At 41.8% G+C, this 22,460-nt stretch overlaps 1 protein-coding gene across 4 annotated transcripts in view; it reads left to right on the top strand.

The window, feature by feature from the left end:
- The window catches only part of LOC138650175 (disintegrin and metalloproteinase domain-containing protein 10-like), a 196,252-nt gene that overhangs the window by 61,942 nt on the left and 111,850 nt on the right, over nucleotides 1-22,460 (top strand). For all 4 annotated transcript variants that reach the window (XM_069740618.1, XM_069740619.1, XM_069740617.1 and 1 more), the window contains 2 exons: nucleotides 7,206-7,298; nucleotides 13,334-13,502. In XM_069740618.1, coding sequence (XP_069596719.1) covers nucleotides 7,206-7,298; nucleotides 13,334-13,502 — 262 coding nt within the window. The remainder of the gene's footprint in view (nucleotides 1-7,205; nucleotides 7,299-13,333; nucleotides 13,503-22,460) is intronic.

Genomic DNA, 22,460 nt, shown 5'->3' with positions numbered 1-22,460 from the left:
CTTGCGTTAGCGCAAAGCTGTGCACCATTTGGCGGTATTCTCTGAGCATAGACCTGAGCCTATGCAATGTGATAGATCTTTGACCAGAGCTGAACGGCAAGAACACAGACGTCGGAATGGGCTGTGTTTTTACTGTGGTGAATCCACTCATGCTATCTCCGATTGTCCTAAGCGCACTAAGCGGTTCGCTAGGTCTGCCACCATTGGTACGGTACAGTCTAAATTTCTTTTGTCCGTTACTCTGATTTGCTCTCTGTCGTCCTATTCTGTTATGGCATTTGTGGATTCAGGCGCTGCCCTGAATTTGATGGACTTGGAGTTTGCCAGGCACTGTGGTTTTTTCTTGGAGCCCTTGCAGTATCCTATTCCATTGAGAGGAATTGATGCTACACCTTTCGCCAAGAATAAGCCTCAGTACTGGACTCAATTGACCATGTGCATGGCTCCTGCACATCAGGAGGATATTCGCTTTTTGGTGTTGCATAATCTGCATGATGTGGTCGTTTTGGGGTTGCCATGGCTACAGGTCCATAATCCAGTGTTGGATTGGAAATCTATGTCTGTGTCCGGCTGGGGTTGTCAGGGGGTACATGGTGATGTTCCATTGTTGTCAATTTCGTCTTCCACTCCTTCTGAAGTCCCTGAGTTTTTATCAGATTACTGGGATGTATTTGAAGAGCCCAAATCCGGATTAGGGGTTGCGGTCAGCAGAGCTCCCACATCCCAGAGCTTGTCCTGTGTGAGTTTAACTATCAGGTCGTTCCGGGTGCTCCTAACCACCAGGTCATAACAGAAAACATTCATTATCTACCAATACGATATGAGATATATGATAGTCATGAGAAGAGATGAACTAGACATCGCCAGCTTTGTCGATTTTTTTTTTCCAAAAAATGTCATTTGCAGCAAATTGATTCACTTCAAAAATTAAACAGAAATGGAACCAGAGGTAAGTCACCTATTCCACTAGGACAGGTGTGACAAAAAATATTTACCAGGGCTAGTATGGTTTTATGCTCAGAATTTTTAAGGTGGTTGTTAAGAATCTGTGGCCAGAGGTTAGTTAATTTTATTGTAAAATATGAATGTATTTACAGTACATACAAAGTGTTTCAGTCTGTATTGTGTCACTAACATTTGCATAGGAAACTCTCGGTATGGTGTTTTCTCAGACATCTTTGTTCATAGACTTACAAATTGAACTTCAAAAATTCTTGAAAAAAGTCTTTAATAGGGATTAACGAACCTGAACAGGAAAGTATGGGGTTTGTACCGGACACCTAGTATCCAGTACCAAACTCCAAGCTCGGAATTTCCTGGAAGTCCAATTTAGTGTTCGAGTAAAGTTTGTTGAAAGACTGCAGTGCAGCCAATCAACAAGCTTGCAGGCTGTGGGTACAGCCATGCCAAGTATTGTGCCTCTAAAGGTACCGTCACACTGAACGATATCGTTAACGATATCGTTGCTTTTTGTGATGTAGCAACGATATAGTTAACGAAATCGTTATGTGTGACAGCGACCAACGATCAGGCCCCTGCTGTGCCATCTTTGGTTGCTGGGGAAAGTCCAGCACTTTATTTTGTCGCTGGATCTCCCGCTGACATCGCTGAATCGGCGAGTGTGACGCCGATCCAGCGATGTCTTCACTGGTAACCAGGGTAAACATTGGGTTACTAAGCACAGGGCCACGCTTAGTAGCCCGATGTTTACCCTGGTTACTGTTGTAAATGTAAAAAAACAAACACTACATACTTACATTCCCGGTGTCTGGTCATGTCCCCCGCCGTCAGCTTCCCGCACTGACTGGTGAGCGCCGGTCAGCCGTAAAGCACAGCACAGCGGTGACGTCACCGCTGTACTTTACGGTCGGCGCTCAGTCAGTGCGGGAAGCTGAAGGCGAGGGACATGACCAGACACCGGGAATGTAAGTATGTAGTGTTTGTTTTTTTTTTACATTTACAACGGTAACCAGTGTAAACATCGGGCTACTAAGCGCGGCCCTGCGCTTAGTAACCCGTTGTTTACCCTGGATACCCGGGGACTTCGGGATCGTTGGTCGCTGGAGAGCTGTCTGTGTGACAGCTCTCCAGCGACCAAACAGCGACGCTGCAGCGATCAACATCTTGTCGGTATCGCTGCAGCGTCGCTAAGTGTGACGGTACCTTAAGCCTCTGTGTGTACTCTGTACTACTACCTGAGATAACTGTGCCTTTAAGTATCTGTATGTACTCTGCACCCGTGCATGAGGGAGTACTGTGCCTTTAAGTCTCTGTGTGTACTTTGCACCCATTCCTGTTGGAGAACTGTCCCTTTATCCCTTTTTTGACATCGGGCGTAATAATACGTCGATGGCAGACACCCACCCATTGATGTGGGCTCTGGCGGTGAGCCCACATATTTGTGGCACATGTCAGCTATTTTGAACATCTGACATGTGCCGCTAACAGCCACAAGAGGATTCGCCATCCATCCGTGATTCTTAACCAATTAAATGCCGCTGTCCAACTCTGGCAGCGGCAATTAACATACGCTTCTGGTATGCGCGCGGAAATCCCACCCATCGACTCCCATGTTACATGACCGCGGGTAGCTGATGGGTTGGCATGACAACCAGAGGTCTCAAGCAGACCTCTATGGTTGTCACTGTCGGATTGCTATGAGCAAGTCAGCAGTTCTGCTACATACAGGTGATTTGATCATCGCTTGTATGTAGCAGAGCCGATCGGGTTATGGCAGCTTCTAGTCTACCATGGAGACTATTGAAGCATGCCAAAAGTGAAAAAATAGAAGAAAATAAAAAAATAGAAAAGTTTAAATCACTTCCCTTTTGCCCAATTCAAAATAAAACAATAAAAAAATCAAACATACGCATACTTGGTATCGCCGCATTTAGAATCGCCCGATCTTTCAATGTAAAAAAAGAATTAACCCAATCGCTAAACGACGTAATTAGAAAAAAAGGAAAAATGCCCGAATTACGTTTTTTTGTTCGCCGCAACATTGCATTAAACTGCAATGGGTGATCAAAAGATCATATCTGCACCAAAATGATATCATTAAAAACTTCAGCTCGCACGCAAAAAATAAGCCCTCACCAAGCCTAAGATCATGAAAAATGGAGATGCTACAGGTATCAGAAAATGGCGCAATTGTTTTTTGTTTTTTTTTAAGCAAAGTTTGGATTTTTTTTTACAACTTCGCTAAAAAAGAACCGAGACATGTTTGGTGTCTATTAACTCGTAATGACCTGGAGAATCATAATAGCAGGTCAGTTTTAGCATTTAGTGAACATAGTAAAAAAGCAAAACAAAAAACAATTGTAGAGTTGCACTTTTTTATGTTTTCAAGCACACAATATGTTAAACCCAATGGTGTTGTTCAAAAGTACAACTGGTCCCGCAAAAAAACAAGCCCTCCCATGGCCATATTGACTGAAAAAAAAAAAAGTTATGTCTTTGGGAAGAAGGGGAGCAAAAAATGAAAAAAACAAAAATGAAAATACCTCCAGTCATGAAGGGGTTAAGCCTCTATGTGTACTCTGCACCCCTGTCTGTGAGAGTTCTGTGCCCAAAAGCTGTGTCTGTACAAGTAATGGTCCTAAAAAAAATAATTATACTCTACACCTGTATCTGTCCGAGTTGTGGCTGGGCCTAGAAAATAATTATTCTCTACAGCTGAGATTTTTGGACTTTGGGGGTGCTATAGGCTTATTCCGGATCGCTGTTTTAAAGCGTATCATTCGTTGTTAAGAGGTTAAGTCAGTTCCATAAAAAAACATGAAAAAAAGCAAACCCCCCACAAAAACAGTGTTTGATTACTCTTCCCTTGCCTCTTCCACCCACACTGCCACGTCCATCTCTTCCCCCTCCTCCACTTTGACCTCCGCTTCCTGTTTCAAGATTATTATTTTTTCTATTTTTTATTCTATGTTATTTTAAGTCATTTTTCTGTCCACATTTGTTAGCAGGGCTATTGTCTTGCTCTTTTCCCCATTTTGCTTCCTTTTGCAGCCCCTAAGCTCTTACTATGATCATTTCACAGCCATTTTAAAGCACTGAAGTTCGGGTGCCCATTGACTTCGGTTTGGTTTGGGGTCCCGTTCAGATACTAAACCAAACTTTGAACTAGAGTTGGGCCAAACCTGAGATCTCATTCTGCACATGCGCCGCCTCTGGTGGCCATTTTCCCAAAGTCTACTGCAGTGAAAATAATGGGAAGAGTGGGAAGTCTGCTGACATTTTTGGAAATCCCGACGCGGCCTTGCACCTCTGAATACCCCTTCCTCCCAACCTAAGACCTGCAGCATCGCTCCATTCCTGCTGCTGCCGCTGCCAGTTTTCTGCAGCAGCGACTCTGCCTCCTTGGATTCTGCTCCATTGCAACTGCATCCCTTCTGTAAGCAACCATAAATCAAACTATCAAACGCACCACCATTTTATTAAAACATGCTTTTCTTATTTTCCTCCCCAAAACTTGAGGTGCTTTTTATGGTCGGGTGCGTCTTATAGTCAGCAAAATATGGTAATAATTATAAAATCTTAGTTAGTGTAGATACATATGTTATAAAAACAACATTTTCAGGACGAAATCAATATAATTTGCTTTATGTTTTGAAACAACTCACACTCCCCCCAAAAAGGTAAAAAGAAGGCTTCAAATTTTCATTTCTGCAAGACAGAGATGGGACCCATACTTTTGAATTTATTGAGTTAGAGGGGTTTTCTGGAGAAAGACTTTCTCTGTCCTTCCCGCTCATTTTATTTCTCTCACTTTTTTTGAGAGCCATAACTTTTTTTTCTATTGACAAAGCTATGTGAAGGCTTGTTGGACTTTTGAATAATATTTTGATAGATTAGACTTTTGTGGACATGGAGATACCACACATCAATGAAGGGGTGCCAATGGGTGATTAGTACAGTGCGCCCCTGAGCGGCGAGCTGTAAATGACGCTGTAAATAATATAGCCATCATCTGCCTTCAAAGATGCGGGTTCAGGTCTTGAGCCTTTGTCAAAGATAGGGAGCTGATATACAATGTACCAGTATATCAGTGTAGGCGGCTGGACCAGGGCTGTAGTCATGGCCAAACAATGTGGTATATCAGTGCTCTGGTCTCCCAATACATGAAAACATTGTCCATTACTTTGTGTACCTGTGGCTCCATTCTCTGCGCCGTCAGGGCCTCCTCTGCTTCATGCAGGTTCCCATCAGTGGATGCAACAAAGATTGATATACAGTCCTTTTCAACTCTTCAAACAACTTTACTGTTTCCTTTACACAGCACATCCATATTCTTCACACCAATTACATCAGAATCAGCATTACAAATTTCCTCTTCTCTCCCTGCACCTTCCTTCGAGGGGCAGTACCTCGAAACACAGTGTCTGCATATTGAGATTCTGGTTTGGCTATTATCTTAAGTCATGTGACAAGGCTCGTTAAAGGGTCGACATTGACTGTTATTATTGCTACCTTCCAATAGGTGGCACTAGAGTTCTAGTCCTCTTCCTGTCTGAAGAGACAATTTGCATAGTTCCCAGAGGAGCATTGCGGCTTTAAGTCTCCTCACCTCGACATGCCTAACATGTCACTCTCCGCAAGGAGAAATGATACTTCTTAGATCCTGGATATGGGTACACTATTCTAAGGTGATACTCCATCATGTGGGCAAACTTTAGTACTATACTTTCTATATTTAACAGATATACCCAATAGCAAATATATATATTGCATTATATATATATATACAGTATATACTGTGTGTATATAATATATATATAGTGAACAAAACACGTTAATACACTTCCCCTTGAGGAAGCGGCGTGTGTACGCCACGTAACGCGCGTCGGGGCGTTTCTACCGGTGGGACTCCTCCACATCTTCCTCCCCTCCACTTGCACGGGTAAGCAATTGTCTCTGGGCTCCATTATGGTCGCTGGGGTCACCCCAGCTGTTATTACATGCTGGCTTCAGTCTCTGCGCTGGGCACCGGCCCCGCTGTGACTTCTTTATTTCTATACCGTTTACCTATCCTGCTGGGCTCGTGGTATGCTGCACATGTCACCGGGGTATATAGGGGCCATTATGGCTGTTACAATCTACCTGCCCCATACCGCTGACTAGGTCCTGCGTACGGGCTGCTATGCATTGGTTGGGTGATACTGCAGTCACAGAGGCTACTCCAGTTGCCAATATAGATTTCTTCCTTATCCCCTGGGCCCCGTTATGGTTGTATTTCCCCTTTTTTTCTGTGTACCTATTTTATGGTGCTCATTATATTACCAGTATTTGTTACAGTGTGTTGGGGTGGTTAGATGTGGGGTGTTCCGTCCCCCCTTCATGTGTTATGTTGTGGGTTACTATGTGATCACTACTGATGTCCAATGACTGGTTTAACTTTTTCGTAGTAATAAAGATTATCTTATCTATATCTTTACCATATGCTCCCTGTTTTTCTCCTTGCTTTATACTCAGTTTTTGGAGCGAATATGGATATATAATCTGGGTTGTTACTGTAGAGATTATTTCTCTCTTTTTTCCCAGATTTTGTTAATATGCATTCGGAATTTTGGCTGATATATATACAGTATATACTGTATGTATATATATATATATATATATATATATATAGTGAACAAAACACGTTAATACACCTACTGTGTAGCAGTACCATTATATACGAGGTGGTAGTACACTTAAATCATGTAGCAATATCAACATATGTTAATCTATACACAAACACTAATAACATATGGCATCGGGACGAGAGCGAAAGGCAAAGGCAGTAACATATTTTACCATACTCCCTACATTAGCAAGTGGTAAAATTAGTTTAAAAAATAATCTCATGAGTTACTCATTCTCCTAAGGTCCAGCACAGCATCTTTGCAACTGCCATGGTCTTTGTTGTCAAGCTGCAATGGTGACATCACGGCACTAACTCAGGAGACCACTGTAGCCAATCACTGGGAGAGCTGCTGAACCTAGTGATTGGCTGCAGGAGAAGAAGTTGACTTAGGAGAGTGATTAACATATGAGTTTATTATTTTAACCTAGTAGAAATCAATAGAGATGGAAAAAAAATCCTTCAGTAGCATATTTGGTAAGAAAATATTCTCTCATGCTTTTCACAGTGATGTTTATTTCTTAATTCTGTACTGACAGGTGGAATTTTTGTTTTTTCATATTTCTATGTATTTTTTTAGATTGCTGAATACATGCGATCAGTAAATTCAGTATATGAGCAAGTAAACTTTAATGGCATCAGAAATATTAACTTTAAAGTAAAGGTGTTAAATGTAAGTATGGATTGCTAAATAAGTGGTTACGACTTTTATTTCAAAACGTTTAATGTAAATTGATATAAATTATATCATTGTACATTACATACCATGTCATTAATGCTGTAGCTTGTATATAATTTTGTTAAATTATGGTTTTCACTTCTTTTTTTCATGAAATAATTGTTGTTTTTTAAATAATAATAATAATAATAATAATAATAATAATAATAATAGTATACGGTAGTTATATTGTTATAAACTGTGGTTTAGTTAGGTTATAGGGTTTGGACTCTTTTGGGGGAATTTGTTTTATTTTTTTACTAAAACGTATGTAATTTTTTTTTTCAGCAAAGTATTTTTTGGCAGTACAGTTTCTTAAAAATGTTTGACCTTTTGGCTTTTTCCGCCTTCTTGTATTACAGTACCTAGCTGGCTGAGTTAGCAGTAAAACAAGAGTGAGCATGTTGTAACAACAAGGTTTGTAAACCTTATAGCTCTTGTATAATTCGTCCAAGCTGCCTGATGACCAAATCAAAGTTCAATTTAAATGTATTCATAAATTAGCATAGAAAATTATGCAAGAGATTATAGATAAGTGCTATCAACCCTTAGGAAAGATTCACTGTCAACTCTCTCTGCAATCTATTATTACGTGATACATACAGTGGGAAAAATAACTATTTGATACGCTGCTGATTTGCAAGGTTTCCCACCTACAAAGAATAGAGAGGTCGGTAATTTTTGTGGCAGGTACACTTCAACTGTGAGAGACAGAATCTAAGAAAAACCAAACCATAACATTGTATGATTTTTACATCATAAATTTGCATTTTATTGCATGAAATAAGTATTTGACACAATAGAAAAACATAACTTAATATTTGGTACAGACATCTTTGTTTGCATTTACAGAGGTCAGACGTTTCCTGTAGTTCTTAACCAAGTTAGCACACACCACACTGCAACAGGGATTTTGGCCCACTCCTCCATACAGATTTTCTCCAGATTTTTCAGGTTTCAGTGCCGTCACTGGGCAACATTGAGTTTCAGCTACCTCCAAAGATTTTCTATTAGATTTGATTCTGGAGACAGGCTAGGTCACTTTAGGACCTTGAAATGCTTGTTACGGAGCCATTCCTTAGTTGCTCTGGTGTGTGTTTTGCATCATTGCCATGCTAGAAGACCCAGCCATGACCTGTTTTCAATGTTCTTACTGAGGGAAGGAGGATGTGATTTTCTGTTTTTATTTTTAAATTCTGTCTCTCGTAGTTGAAATGTACCTACAATAAAAATTACAGATCTCTCCATTCTTTGTAGGTGGGAAAACTTGCAAAATCGGCAGAGTATCAAATACTTATTTCCCCACTTTAGATGTTGAAGAAGAAAAAGGTTAAACATTTTTCATGAAACCCTGTTGCACAATTGCTTTAAAAACATGTGTTTCTAAGAGGCAATTCTTAGCAGATAAAGTTATCACCTATCCAAAGTATGCAAATCATTTGTGCCACTATTTTTCTATGGGGCTGCTGGAGAAAGCCATGTACAGCACTCTGTTATCTTAACTAGTCCCATAGACAATGTCTGGAGTGGTATGGACACCACTCCATTATGACCACTTGGGCTACCACATTCCCTTTTCACCAATCCCTAAGCAATCACCTTCTGTTTGGATTGGTGATAAATTAAGGAAAATGCAGAGCTGTATCTAGGTTTTCTAGCACCCAAAGCAAGAACTACTTTCGGCGCCAACTTACCCCTCCAAGCACATATGGGATGTGTACACTTAGTCTCATGCCGACGAGCTGCTCTTTCTAATTCAATGTTCAGTGAAAAACAGAAGCAGGAAGAGAAGTTTCCTTTCTTTTCTTCATTTTGTCCAGACTCCTTGATGAGTTTTCTCATCCACAACCTGTTTCTGCAGACTTCCATCTTCTCCGTGCTCCTGCATCACATCTCCACACAATGCCCTTAAAGATAGCAGTGTCATTACAATGCTCCCAAATAAAAAATATCTTCCCTGCAGTGAGCCACTGAATAAATAATTGCTGCTCACTATATCCCTGCATAAAATATGACCCCCCACACTGTCCCTCTTATGGTGCATGCCCTCCACACTGCCCTCTCCTTTCCATAATGGGCCCATCTTCACACTTGGTCCCCCCTATAGAGCTCAGTCTCTATAATATGCCCTCTCACCACACTTCCCCTCCTTGGTATGCTGTGCCCTAACACTGTCCCCCCATGCCACCCCAAACACTACTCAGTCTCCATTCTGTGCCCACTCACACTTTCCTCCCCAATACTGTCTCCTCGCACTATTCCTCTCATACATTTAGCCTCTCACGTTTCATACTGCCTCCTCACACATCCCTCCACTACCCATACTGTGTCTGCACCCATCCCATCACACTTTTCCCTTCGCTCCTCACACTGTGTCCACATGCATAACCCCATTCCTCATACTGTGTCCACACCCTTACATACCCCTCATCTCACCCCTTCCTCCTAATATTGTGTCTTTCAATTTCACCACCTCCCCATATCGTTCCTGCACCTGTCCCTTCTTTGCTCTCCAAATTTGTGCCCTCAAATCATCCCCACACTATATCTTGTCCAGTCCTGTTACACTAAATACCCCATCACAATAAATGTCCCCCAGGCCCGATACACAAAATTCCCCCTCACAATAAGTCTCCCCCACGCCTGTTTCACTGAATGCCACCATTAAACTAAATGCCTCCACACATGCAGTAAATACCCCCCAAACAGTAACTATTCTCCCCACGGCAGTAAATACCCCACACATAGTAATACCTCACACACACTAATACCCCCCACAAACAGACACACACAGTAATGCACCCCACAGTAAATACACACACAATATCACCCCCACACAGTAAATACACACAGTAATACCCCCCACACAGTAATACCCCAACACACAGTAAATACACACACAGTAATACCCTCCACACACAGGAATTCCCCCTTACACTGTAAATACACGCAGTAATACTCCTCCCACACAGTAAATATACACACACAGTAAATACCCCTACACACATTCAGAGTAAATACAGACATGCAGTAATTACACACACACAGTAATTCCCCCACACATTAAATCCCCACACACAGTAAATATACACACAGTAATACCCCCCACACAGTAATGCCCCCTACCACAGAGTATATAGACACAGTAATACCCCCACACACAGTAATACCCCTCCCACACAGTAATACCCCAACACACAGTAAATACACACACAGTAATACCCTCCCCACACAGGAATTCCCCCTTACACAGTAAATACACGCAGTAATACTCCTCCCACACAGTAAATATACACACACAGTAAATACCCCTACACACATTCAGAGTAAATACAGACATGCAGTAATTACACACACACAGTAATTCCCCCACACATTAAATCCCCACACACAGTAAATATACACACAGTAATACCCCCTACCACAGAGTATATAGACACAGTAATACCCCCACACACAGTAATACCCCTCCCACACAGTAAATGTACACACACAGTAAATAACCCTACACACAGTAAATACAAACATGCAGTAATTGCACACACACATTAATTCCTCCACACACAGTAAATACACACTGTGACGATTCTCCACTCTCTGTGGATGGGGGATACTCACTTGGCTTGTCGTTGAAGCATGCGCTGGAACACTCAGGGTTAAACAGTCCATTCGGTTTATTAATACACACCATAAACCAGGTCTCATTGATAACATGCAGCACCCTGTGCACCGTCTGGCAACCATTCCGCTCTACAGTACCCACAGTCCTCACTGAGCCTTGTTGTGTCTAACATGGATTAGTGTCCGTTAACTGTCCGTGACAACCGCACAGGTTCCCGGATACCTCTTATCCTCAGAGGCGTCGTGTCCTCTCCGGAGTTATACCACATGCCTCCTATCTCCGGCTCAGCCTAGCCAGCACTGCCCATGTGCAACACACAGACTCCATCTTGGGTGTTCAGACACACCCCCTTGGGTGGGGTATATAGGTGACTGGACCCACCCATCTCTCCAAGTCCCCTGGAAGCCTTCCCAATGTATAGTAACACTCATCAGTAGATCTACTGAGGAAAATAAGCCCAGGCTTCCATCACAGGGCCACCCATCTCTGTGATACATACCGCCCATTAACCACATGGCCACTCGCCATACCACAGCACACACAGTAATACCCCTACACACAGTAATACCTCTACACACAGTAATACCCTCACACAGTAAATACCCCCACACACAGTAAATACAGACACAAACAGTAAATACCACACACACATAGTAATCACAACTCCTGCCCAGGCAGTAAATACCCCCCCAATCTTTGGTGACTTCAGCTCTACTAACGTGGAGCACTTACTACCAAACAGTGTCTCTGGGCGCCAGCGAGTGAAGTCAGCAGTGTGATCCCATGACCTGATCACACTGCTGGCATTGCTCTGACCCGGTGGTCAGAGCTTCAATTGTACCCATGTCTGAATGACGCAAGTACAATTGAATGCTGGGAGCCAGAGCGCTGCAGCTTCTCTGTGCTGGCTATCAGCTTGACAGCCGGTTCAGAGAACTGCCGACTTCTAGTCCAGGGGCCAGCAGAATGCAACCGCCGGGGAAAACCTTCAGACTGCCGTGTTAGGCAGCTGACCTGGCCCCCCTGCCGGCTGCGCACGAGGCACATGCCCTGGCTACACCAATCCTAGATACGCCTCTGGGAAAAGGTTCTTAAAAAAAATGCTTTGAAAGGTGTCCATTCATAATCATCATACTAACTAAGTGTACAAAGAATAATCTTAGCGTAATGGTATTGTAAAATGTTAAAGTCCTTTGTAGCAACATTTACTATCGCTAGCGCATTGCTTACAAGAAAGACATTGCTATCGAATCATGACATCGGCTGCCAGGTAGGAAAAATTGGTATCTGATTATTTCTATGATAAAATATTTTTTCCAAGACATATTTAATCATGTTCAAGCAAAACCAAAGGGCCATGAGCATAGTTATAGAGGTTGTAGAGATAGCAATTGTACTTGGGCCTTGGTTCTTTAAGGCGCTAATAAGTGTTATAAAAGGACCATGATAGTTTTGAGGCCCAATTACAGATTTTAGTTTGGAGTTATGTTTCTACTACGAGTGCCATTTTTGCTTGATATCAAATCAATTACTAAATGATTAAGTAAGGTTGGATGAACCACATAAGTTTGCAAGGGACTAGCTGCTTCGCCTAAGGATGCATTCACCCATACACTGTGCTGTCTGCTTTTTTTTTTTTTACAGAGAGCACAGCAATCAAATTTAATTAATCCATACACACATCTTTTTTTAAGTGGATTTATATCTCCAGTCCATTCAGAACATGTCCTATTCTCGTCTATTTTGTGGATCAAACTCTGACATTAAAGTTTATGGGGATCCTTAAAGAACGGATGAAATGCAAAAGACATACTTTGTACTTCGGCATTCTATTAATTTTTCATGCATTTATAACTAATTCATTGTCTGCCAATTTGCCTGTTTCACTGAAAAACAAACAAGGATGAAACCTAAGGACAAAATCAGTCTATTTTTAAGTTAATACTCATGTGGATCTGTGAAAGTAACTTAAGCACGGCTTCTCTAAGTAGGCTACCACCATGCCTCTTCCTACATCCTACAATGCCCAATCCACAGCTTTAGGCTGGGGTCACACTTGCGAGTTCAATGCGAGAAACTCGTGCGAGTCTCTCATCAATACCCAGCACTGCTGCCGGGACTTGGGACTGGAGTGTGCGGCTGCATAGAAATACATGTATGCGCATGCTCCAGTCCTGAGAGTCGGCGGCAGTGCCGGGTATTGATGCGAGAGACTCGCACAAGTTTCTCGCATTGAACTCGCAAGTGTGACCCCCTGCCTTAAGCAGCTACTTGATGAAGTCAGGAAACCTTTGCACTGAGAGGCTGGGTTGCAATTTTTACACTGTGAAAGTATATTATATGTGATTTATTTTTACCAATATTTCAGATAATTCAGGAGGAACAGCCTGGCAGTGGTATGCATTCAGCTTATATTGGACCAGAAAAACTTCTTATGTTACACTCCAGTGCCAACTGGAATAACGTGTGCCTCTCATACTTGTTGACAAATAGAGATTACAATGGGATCCTTGGGCTTGCTTGGATAGGAAAAGAAGGTAAAGTCTCCAAACAGAATGTAGAAACAAAGCTTCATACAGTAGACATTTGAACATTTGACATTTTCAGGTTTTTAATATTTTTCAAGTTCACATTTTACCTTTTGCTGCCAAGGCAATTTTCACATTGATTTTGTATTTTGTTATTAAGTTTTCCAAAAATATACAGCAAAACAAAAACAAAAAGAGGAAAAAAAATTCAGCCTTCTTCCCCCCACAACTATCCCAATAAAACAAGCATGACGAATCTCGATAATGAAGAAAAAACTTACGGCATACACAGTGAAAATATCAATGTAGGAAATTACAGAAACAATTCTATTTCAAATACCTAATTCTGATTCTTTGGGAACAGTGAGATATACTCAATACTACTTCACCAAACATTACAGTAATCCTGTGTGTTTGAAGGCCTATAGATTTTTCTGGTGTCAACCAAGAACACACCCCATAGATATTTATGACTTATTTAAGGTACACATGTTTTCCATAAGAATAATATAATTGACCTTGTTAATGAACTCCCTGTATTTGGGTAGATTTTCTGACAACCAGGGAGAAACAATAAATTTCCTTAAAGAAGTCTTGCAATCACTACTTTCCGCTGTTCATCTGCAAATGTTTCATCTACTTATTCCAGAATGCCAGATAGCGAAATCTTATACAACAATAACACATTACAACAATTTACCCTAAATAATTATCAGGGCCATGTCTATAAGTAATTAGGACTAGTGTGACCTATCATCACAAATCACATAACGATACCAACAGAACAGATGATACTAGGGTCCATATTAATATAAAAATACAAACTTTATTATTAAAATATAACAGACTCAAGTAATGGGGGAATAGTCACAAAGAATTGTCACACACAGTATAGTGCAAAATTGGCCACTAAGGGAACCGGATTGTAAGTATGAGGTAACAATCATCACCATAAAATATATTACGCTCTAAATTGTGTCATATAGGTTACATTCCTTTATATGTCACCTCAATCGTGCCCCTAAGGCCTAACAAACCACGCTATATCATTTATCTAAGTGTAAGCCTTTAAGCGTAAATTCCGAATATAATTAGCCACAGTAATTACCGGCAGTCCAGGGCACGATATACAATTCAGTCCATGCGCGTCCGTCCCGACGCGTGTTTCGGACCTTCCTTCTTCGGGGACCTGCACACCTCTGGTATGCATCTTATTTATAACCCTACTGCGATTATTACGGCTTAAAAGCTGTCACCACGTGACCGGAAGTGACGTCCTGGCAGGAAATGATGCGCCCGTCTCCATGCCAACCACGACGCCAGGCAGGGTCAGGGTCATGTGGCGACAGGTCCTGACTGGACACCACCCACCACAGAAAGGCGCCGAAAACCACCGGGGGCGGCAGAAGCAGGGTAGACACGTGCATAGAGGCCGGGAACACCTTCACCATAGCGCTGTCACAATAATATCAAAAAGTGTGAGATTATCACCAAATATCAAAGAGAGTAAACCATATCTTAACCATAAAGTAAAAAAAATTTGAAAAAAGAAAATTTGATTATAACACAACACATTTATCCTTACAGCAACAAACACTACATAATAATATCATTCGAAGTTTGATATGGACATAATTTGTTAGTGAAGTCCGGAACTCCATTGGTACATATATTGTATCTTATTCTCCATCTCATTCATGCTTTCCAAGGCTGGATATATCCCGGAACCGTGTATTGCAATGAAAGTTGACACTGATAATCAAACCGCACAGGAATGGGATCACATATATTTATATAGGAGGTAAATAACTATATCTGCCAATATAAAATAAACAATAAAAAGACATTAAAAACATATATACATACTGGGTAACATTTCGATAAGCAGCAGGGGACTTTATCAGAATTATCCCTAGACTAATGGATTCATTGAACATAGAAATTGGGCAAAGCTCATACTTTCATTGAGTCCAGATGGATGGACCGTTTGAAGGGTTCAAATCCATCTTGGCTCCATTTGTGCAAGTCTCTTTGAGATTCCACCCCCGCGGATGCCGACCTCAAGTTTGTCGATATCACAGTCCCTGAGGAGGGTACTGTTACAGCCATGATAATCCCTAAAATGGTGGGGGAGAGTTTTTAACATGGATGCCTCCGTCTGTGTCACTGCAGCTACACTACCATCAATGTTCTCTGATGCGTACTTAGAGCTGTCGTGTGGTCCAACCAACATATATTTTATTGCACGGACATACAGCATAGACGGACGCATCCATGTTAAAAACTCTCCCCCGCCATTTTAGGGATTATCATGGCTGTGATGGAAGCCTCCTCATGGTCCGTGGTATCGACAAACTTGAGGTCGGCATCCTTGGGGGTGGAATATCAAAGAGACTTGCCCAAAAGGAGTCCAGATGGATTTGAACCCTTCACACGGTCCATCCATCTGGACTCAATGAAAATATGAGCTTTGCCCCATTTCTATGATCAATGATTCCATTAGTCTAGGGATAATTCTGATAAGGTCCCCTGCTGCTTATTGAAATATTACCCAGTATGTGTATATGTTTTTAATGTGTTTTTATTGTTTATTTTATATTAGCAGATATAGTTATTTACCTCCTATATAAATATATGTCATCCCATCCCTGTGTGGTTTGATTATCAGCGTCAACTTTTATTGCAATACACGGTTTCGGGATATATCCAGCCTTGGAAAGCATGAATGAGGAGGAGAATAAGATACAATATATGTATCAATGGAGTTCCGCACTTGACTAATAAATTATGTCCATATGAAACTTCAGATGATATTATTATGTAGCGTTTGTTACTGTAACGATAAATGCATTGTGTTAAAATCAAATTTTTTTTTTCTAATTTTTTTTACTTTATGGTTAAGATATGGTTTACTCTCTTTAATATTTGATGATAATCTCACACTTTTTGATATTATTGTGACAGCGCTATGGTGAAGGTGTTCTCGGCCTGTACACACGCATCTACCCTGCTTCTGCTGCCCCCGGTGGCTTTCAGCATCTTTCTGTGGTGGGTAGTGTCCAGTCAGGACCTGCCGCCACGTGACACCGATGCCACCTGGTGTCGCGGTTGGCATGGAGACGGGCGCTTCATTTCCGTCCGGGACTGTCACTTCCCGTCACATGGTGATGCCTTTCAAGCCGTAATAATGGCGGTAGGGATATAAATAAGATGCATACTAGAGGTGTGCAGGCCCCCCAAAGAAGGAAGGTCCGAAACGCTTGTCGAGGCGGACGCGCATGGACTGAATTGTATATCGTGCTTTGGACTGCCGGTAATTACTGTGGCTAATTACAGTATTATCTGTATTTACGCTTAAAGGCTTACTCTTAGATAAATGATATAGCGTGGTTTGGTGGGCGTTAGGGGCACGATTGAGGTGACATATGATGGAATGTACCCTATATGACACAATTTAGAACGTAATATATTTTAGGGTGATGATTGTTACCTCATAGTTACAATTTGGTTCCCTGCGTGGACAATTTTGCACTATACTGTGTGTGACAATTCTTTGTGACTATTCCCCCATTACTTGAGTCTGTTATATTTTAATAATAAAGTTTGTATTTTTATATTAATATGGACCCTAGTATCATCTGTTCAGTTGGTATCGTTATATCCCAGAATACGCGTAATAGGATCTCTTAGAACTGTGACTCTCATCACTAGATGGATTAAATTTAAAACTGTTTTGTCCAAAACATCTGTACATATGGACAAGTTCATATCATGTGTAGAAGGTTCACCTCTTCTGCAGTACATTTCATTTAGGGCACATAGGACCTGTGGGCAAGCAGCCAAAAATGTGTTTTGTATGCCCTATGTGTGACATATAGTTGTGATAATCTGTGTGATATTTTGGGGATATACTCATCTGAGATGGGTCCCAAAGAATTTGCCCAATTAATCTTGGATTTTATTTCATGAGATACGTATATAACAGGTGTCTGTAGATCAGACATATAAATTGTCACAATTCCACCCCTTCATGTGTCTGGGTTGTACTTACTGATGGCTCAGCCGTCCAATCTGGTACAGGAGCATGCTGAAGCTTTCACTACTTTGATTGACAACTCAGTATCCTAGTTAATTGCTTCCAGGTGATTGCTCCACTACTTAGCTGGGCTTTTAGTCCCAGACCTCTGTCAGACGTAGCTTCAGCTAAGTGCATTTGATTGTCTCAGTGTCTAGTGTTTTGCTTTATGATCTTTCATTGAATGACCTTGGACCTCATTCTGACCACCCATTTCTTTAACCTCTGTGTTTTTATCCGCTATCCTCATGGCATTTTGACCTTGGACAGTGATCTGACTATGCTTTTGTCTCTTCCCTCCTGGCTTTTGACCTTGGACTTTTTGACTATCCCACAGTTTGTCCATGAGAAGTGACTTGGCTTCACATTATGTCTGGCCAATACTGTACGTTTTTCTTTTTCACCAGTATACATCCTGTTAACATGCTTAGTGACCAGGTGGCGAATTTGAAGTAGATGATTCAGGATCTGGATAAGGAATGCCAGAGTCTGGAATCATCACAAAAGCAGTTGCAGGGTAAGATAATTAATTGCATGAATACTTCCTATAGCCCTCCACTCCCGGCAGTAGCTGTGATGTCAGTACCCTCTGATGTATAGTTAGTCTCCCCCAAACCTGTAATGGCCCTCGCTGATAATTTTTTTGTAGATAAAGAACAGTGGAAGATGTTCAGGAAAAGCTGCAGATTATTTTTAAACATGTCTCTGGTCGTCAGGGGATTAGTTCCAGCAGGTGGAGATAATAATGTCCCTAATGTGAGGGGATCCTCAGACCTGGGCATTTTCATTTTCCCCACAATCCCCAGAACTGTCTTTTGTAGACGCCTTTTTTGACACTTTAGGTCTGATCTATTATGAACCTGACAGGATCCAGGTCGCCGATCATTTTTGGGAAGTGCATTGAACAGCAAGGTGGATTGCTGCTGAGGGGAAAAAGAAAAAAAAATCTCTTTAAATCTTCAGCTTAGCGTGTGTGAATGAGCTGAGTGTGACCTAAGCGTAAGTGTGAACGGCGGTAAGTGTGTGACTTGTGATTCAGTGACTTTGGATTCAGGGAGTTTCCAAGGGAGGAATTATTGAATTGCTCTTTGTATTTTATTAATACTTTGCATTTATTTATTTAACTTTTCTGTCTGTGCAATCCCCATTAGGAAATGTGCTCCACTCTTGTTAATGCCTTCCAGTGCACATCTTGCCACATGTATGCAGTCCTTGAGCAGCCGGTCGAGGGTGCATACTGCTGTGCGAGATGTGAGCACATTGTGCATTTGGAAGCCCAGATTCTGAATCTAAATGTGCAGCTGGCAACACTGAGATCCATTGACAATATGGAAAGGAGTCGTCTGCTTACTGAGAAGATGCTCAATGGGATAGATGAGGGGGGGATGGTAGGATGGAGCTGCAGGACAGTGAGGTAGCTAGCTGGGTGACAGTTAGGAAGTGGGTGACAGTTAGGAAGGGAAGAGTGCCAGGGCGGCTAGTCCTGATCTGGCACACCCCAATAAGTTTGCTAAGTTGGCAGATGAGCAGGGTGCCAGTACCGGGGTAACATTGCTGCAGCCAGGCATGTCCTCTGAAAGCCGGAGGAGTGACTGCTCCAGTAAGGAGGGAAATAGGAGAGCAGGGCAGGCCAGACAGGTGCTGGTAGTGGGGGACTCAGTTATGAGGGGAACAGATATGGCAATCTGTCACAAAGACAGGGATCATCGAACGGTGTGCTGCCTACCTGGCGCTCGAGTCTGACATATCGCTGATCGGGTTGACAGATTACTGGGAAGGACTGGTGAGGACCCAGCGATCATGGTGCACATTGGCACAAATGACAAAGTTAGAGGTACTGTAGGTGAAAGATCCTTAAAAACGATTTCAGGGAATTAGGCTGCAAGCTGAAAGCAAGGACCTCCAACGTGGTATTTTGCAAAATACTGCCTGCACCATGTGCCACGCCAGAGAGGCAATGGGAGATTAGGGAGGTTAATAAGTGGCTCAAGAATTGGTGTAAGAATGAGGGGTTTGGGTTCCTGCAGAACTGGGCCGACTTCTCAGTTGGCTACAAATTCTACGCTAGGGACGGGCTGAATCACAATGGGGAAGGTGCAGCTGTGCTGGGGAAGAAAATGGCTAGAAGGTTGGAGGAGTGTTTAAACTAGGGAATGGGGGAGAGGGTATTCATTTTATAGGAGGGGAAGATAGTGCAGATAGAGACCTGGGCACAAATAAGGAAGTTGGGGGTGGCGGTGGCATGGGGGGTGGGGTTAGAACAATTAATAATTTAAGAAAGAATAGAGGTACAGAGAGATACATAAAGTGCATGTATACTAATGCCAGAAGCCTCGCCAACAAAATTGACGAATTAGAATTGGAGCATAATTATGACATGGTGGGGATATCTGAAACATGGCTGGATGAGAGCCATAACTGGGCTGTTAACTTGCAGGGCTATATTCTGTTCAGAAATGACCGAATGGATAAGCGAGGGGGAGGTGTGTGTCTATATGTAAAATCATTTAAGCACCGAAAAATGGAGTTCCATACACAAAGAAAATTAAGTTTAAAAATTGTACTTTTTATTATAAATACTATGAACAAAATAAATCACAAAATAACACAGAAGTAAAGCAAAGGAAAAAGGCCCTAGTTTAGAAACAGTAAATCCCCAGCAAATTCAAAACATTTTGTATAAACCAAACCCATGGTACTAATATAGTCCACAATAAATCATATAGAGTATATGGCACCCAATCCAAATAGTATTCACATAGCACCAATATAAGTTAGAGAGAATTGGATATCCGTAAAATAATGCATACCCCAAAGGCTGTCATAGTGACCATCATCCATATAGGGGAAAAAAGCAATAGCGGTATACCTAGTTATAAAGTATCTTACCCATGTTGAGTAGAGTCAGATGCCTGGGGGCCGAATCAACCCCCCTGATGCGCATTTTGTGTAGGCTTTATCAAAAAGAGGGAATGTATTGAGCTCACCGATGCGGGCTCTTTTATGGTGGCATTCATTATGCAGCGTGTCTACTGTGCGCGTGCGCACCGCCGTCGCCACTGGAAGTGTGTACCCGCTCACCGGCATTCCTCAAGAGCGCACGTTTAATATGTAAAATCTTCCTTAAAACCCATTCTGCGTGATAATATAGGTGAATCTAAAGAAAATGTAGAGTCCCTGTGGGTGGAGATAAGGGGAGGGGGAAAAAACAATAAATTACTGATAGGGGTTTGTTATAAATCTCCAAAAATAATGGAAGCATCGGAGAATATCTAAATTAAGCAAATAGATGAAGCTGCAACTCAAGGAGAAGTCATTATTGTGGGGGACTTGAACTACCCTGAAATAGATTGGGGAACAGAAACCTGCAGTTCCAGCAAACAAAGGTAATCGGTTTTTGACAACTATGAGAGACAATTACCTTTCACAACTGGTTCAGCAGCTAACAAGAAGGGGGCACTGCTAGACCTAATATTAAAGGGACACTGTCACCTGAATTTGGAGGGAACAATCTTCAGCCATGGAGGCGGGGTTTTTGGGTGTTTGATTCACCCTTTCCTTACCCGCTGGCTGCATGCTGGCTGCAATATTGGATTGAAGTAAATTCTCTGTCCTCCATAGTACATGTTCTTGTCAGACAAATCTGATCAATTTCTATGAAGAGGTAAGTTCCGGACTGGACCAAGGGAACTCAGTGGACATAGTGTATATGAACTTTTCAAAAGCTTTTGATAAGGTGCCACACAAAAGGTTGATACATAAAATGAGAATAATGGGGATAGAGGAAAATATGTGTAAGTGGGTTAAGAGCTGGCTCCGGGATAGGAAACAAAGGGTGGTTATTAATGGAGCACACTCGGACTGGGTCGCGGTTATCAGTGGGGTACCACAAGGGTCAGTATTGGACCCTCTTCTTTTTAACATATTTATTAATGACCTTGTAGGGGGCATACAGAGCAGAATTTCAATATTTGCAGATGACACTAAACTCTGCAGGGTAATCAATACAGAGGAGGACAATTTTATATTACAGGATGATTTATGTAAACTAGAGGCTTGGGCTGACAAATGGCAAATGAGCTTTAATGGGGATAAATGTAAGGTCATGCATTTGGGTAGAAGTAATAAGATGTATAATTATGTGCTTAATTCTAAAACTCTTGGCAAAACTGTCAATGAAAAAGACCTGGGTGTATGGGTGGATGACAAACTCACATTTAGTGGCCAGTGTCAGGCAGCTGCAACAAAGGCAAATAAAATAATGGGATGCATTAAAAGAGGCATAGATGCTCATGAGGAGAACATAATTTTACCTCTATACAAGTCACTAGTACGACCACACTTAGAATACTGTGCACAGTTCTGGTCTCCGGTGTATAAGAAAGGCATAGCTGAACTAGAGCTGGTGCAGAGAAGAGCGACCAAGGTTATTAGAGGACTGGGGGGTCTGCAATACCAAGATAGGTTATTACACTTGGGGCTATTTAGTTTGGAAAAACAATGACTAAGGGGTGATCTTATCTTAATCTATACGTATATGAGGGGACAGTACAAAGACCTTTCTGATGATCTTTATAATCATAGACCTGAGACAGGGACAAGGGGGCATCCTCTACGTCTGGAGGGAAGAAGGTTTAAGCATAACAACAGATGCAGGTTCTTCACTGTAAGAGCAGTGAGACTATGGAACTCTCTGCCGTATGATGTGGTAATGAGTGATTCATTACTTAAATTTAAGAGGGGACTGGATGCCTTTCTTGAAAAGTATAATGTTACAGGTTATATATATATATATTAGATTCCTTAATAGGGTGTTGATCCAGGGAACTAGTCTGATTGCTGTATGTGGAGTCGGGAAGGAATTGTTTTTGTCAATGTGGAGCTTACTCTTT

This window comes from Ranitomeya imitator, chromosome 1, assembly GCF_032444005.1.
Source record: "Ranitomeya imitator isolate aRanImi1 chromosome 1, aRanImi1.pri, whole genome shotgun sequence".
Lineage (NCBI taxonomy): Eukaryota > Metazoa > Chordata > Amphibia > Anura > Dendrobatidae > Ranitomeya > Ranitomeya imitator.
The sequence above is the reverse complement of the archived record's forward strand: the minus strand, read 5'-3'. Positions and strand labels throughout refer to the sequence as shown.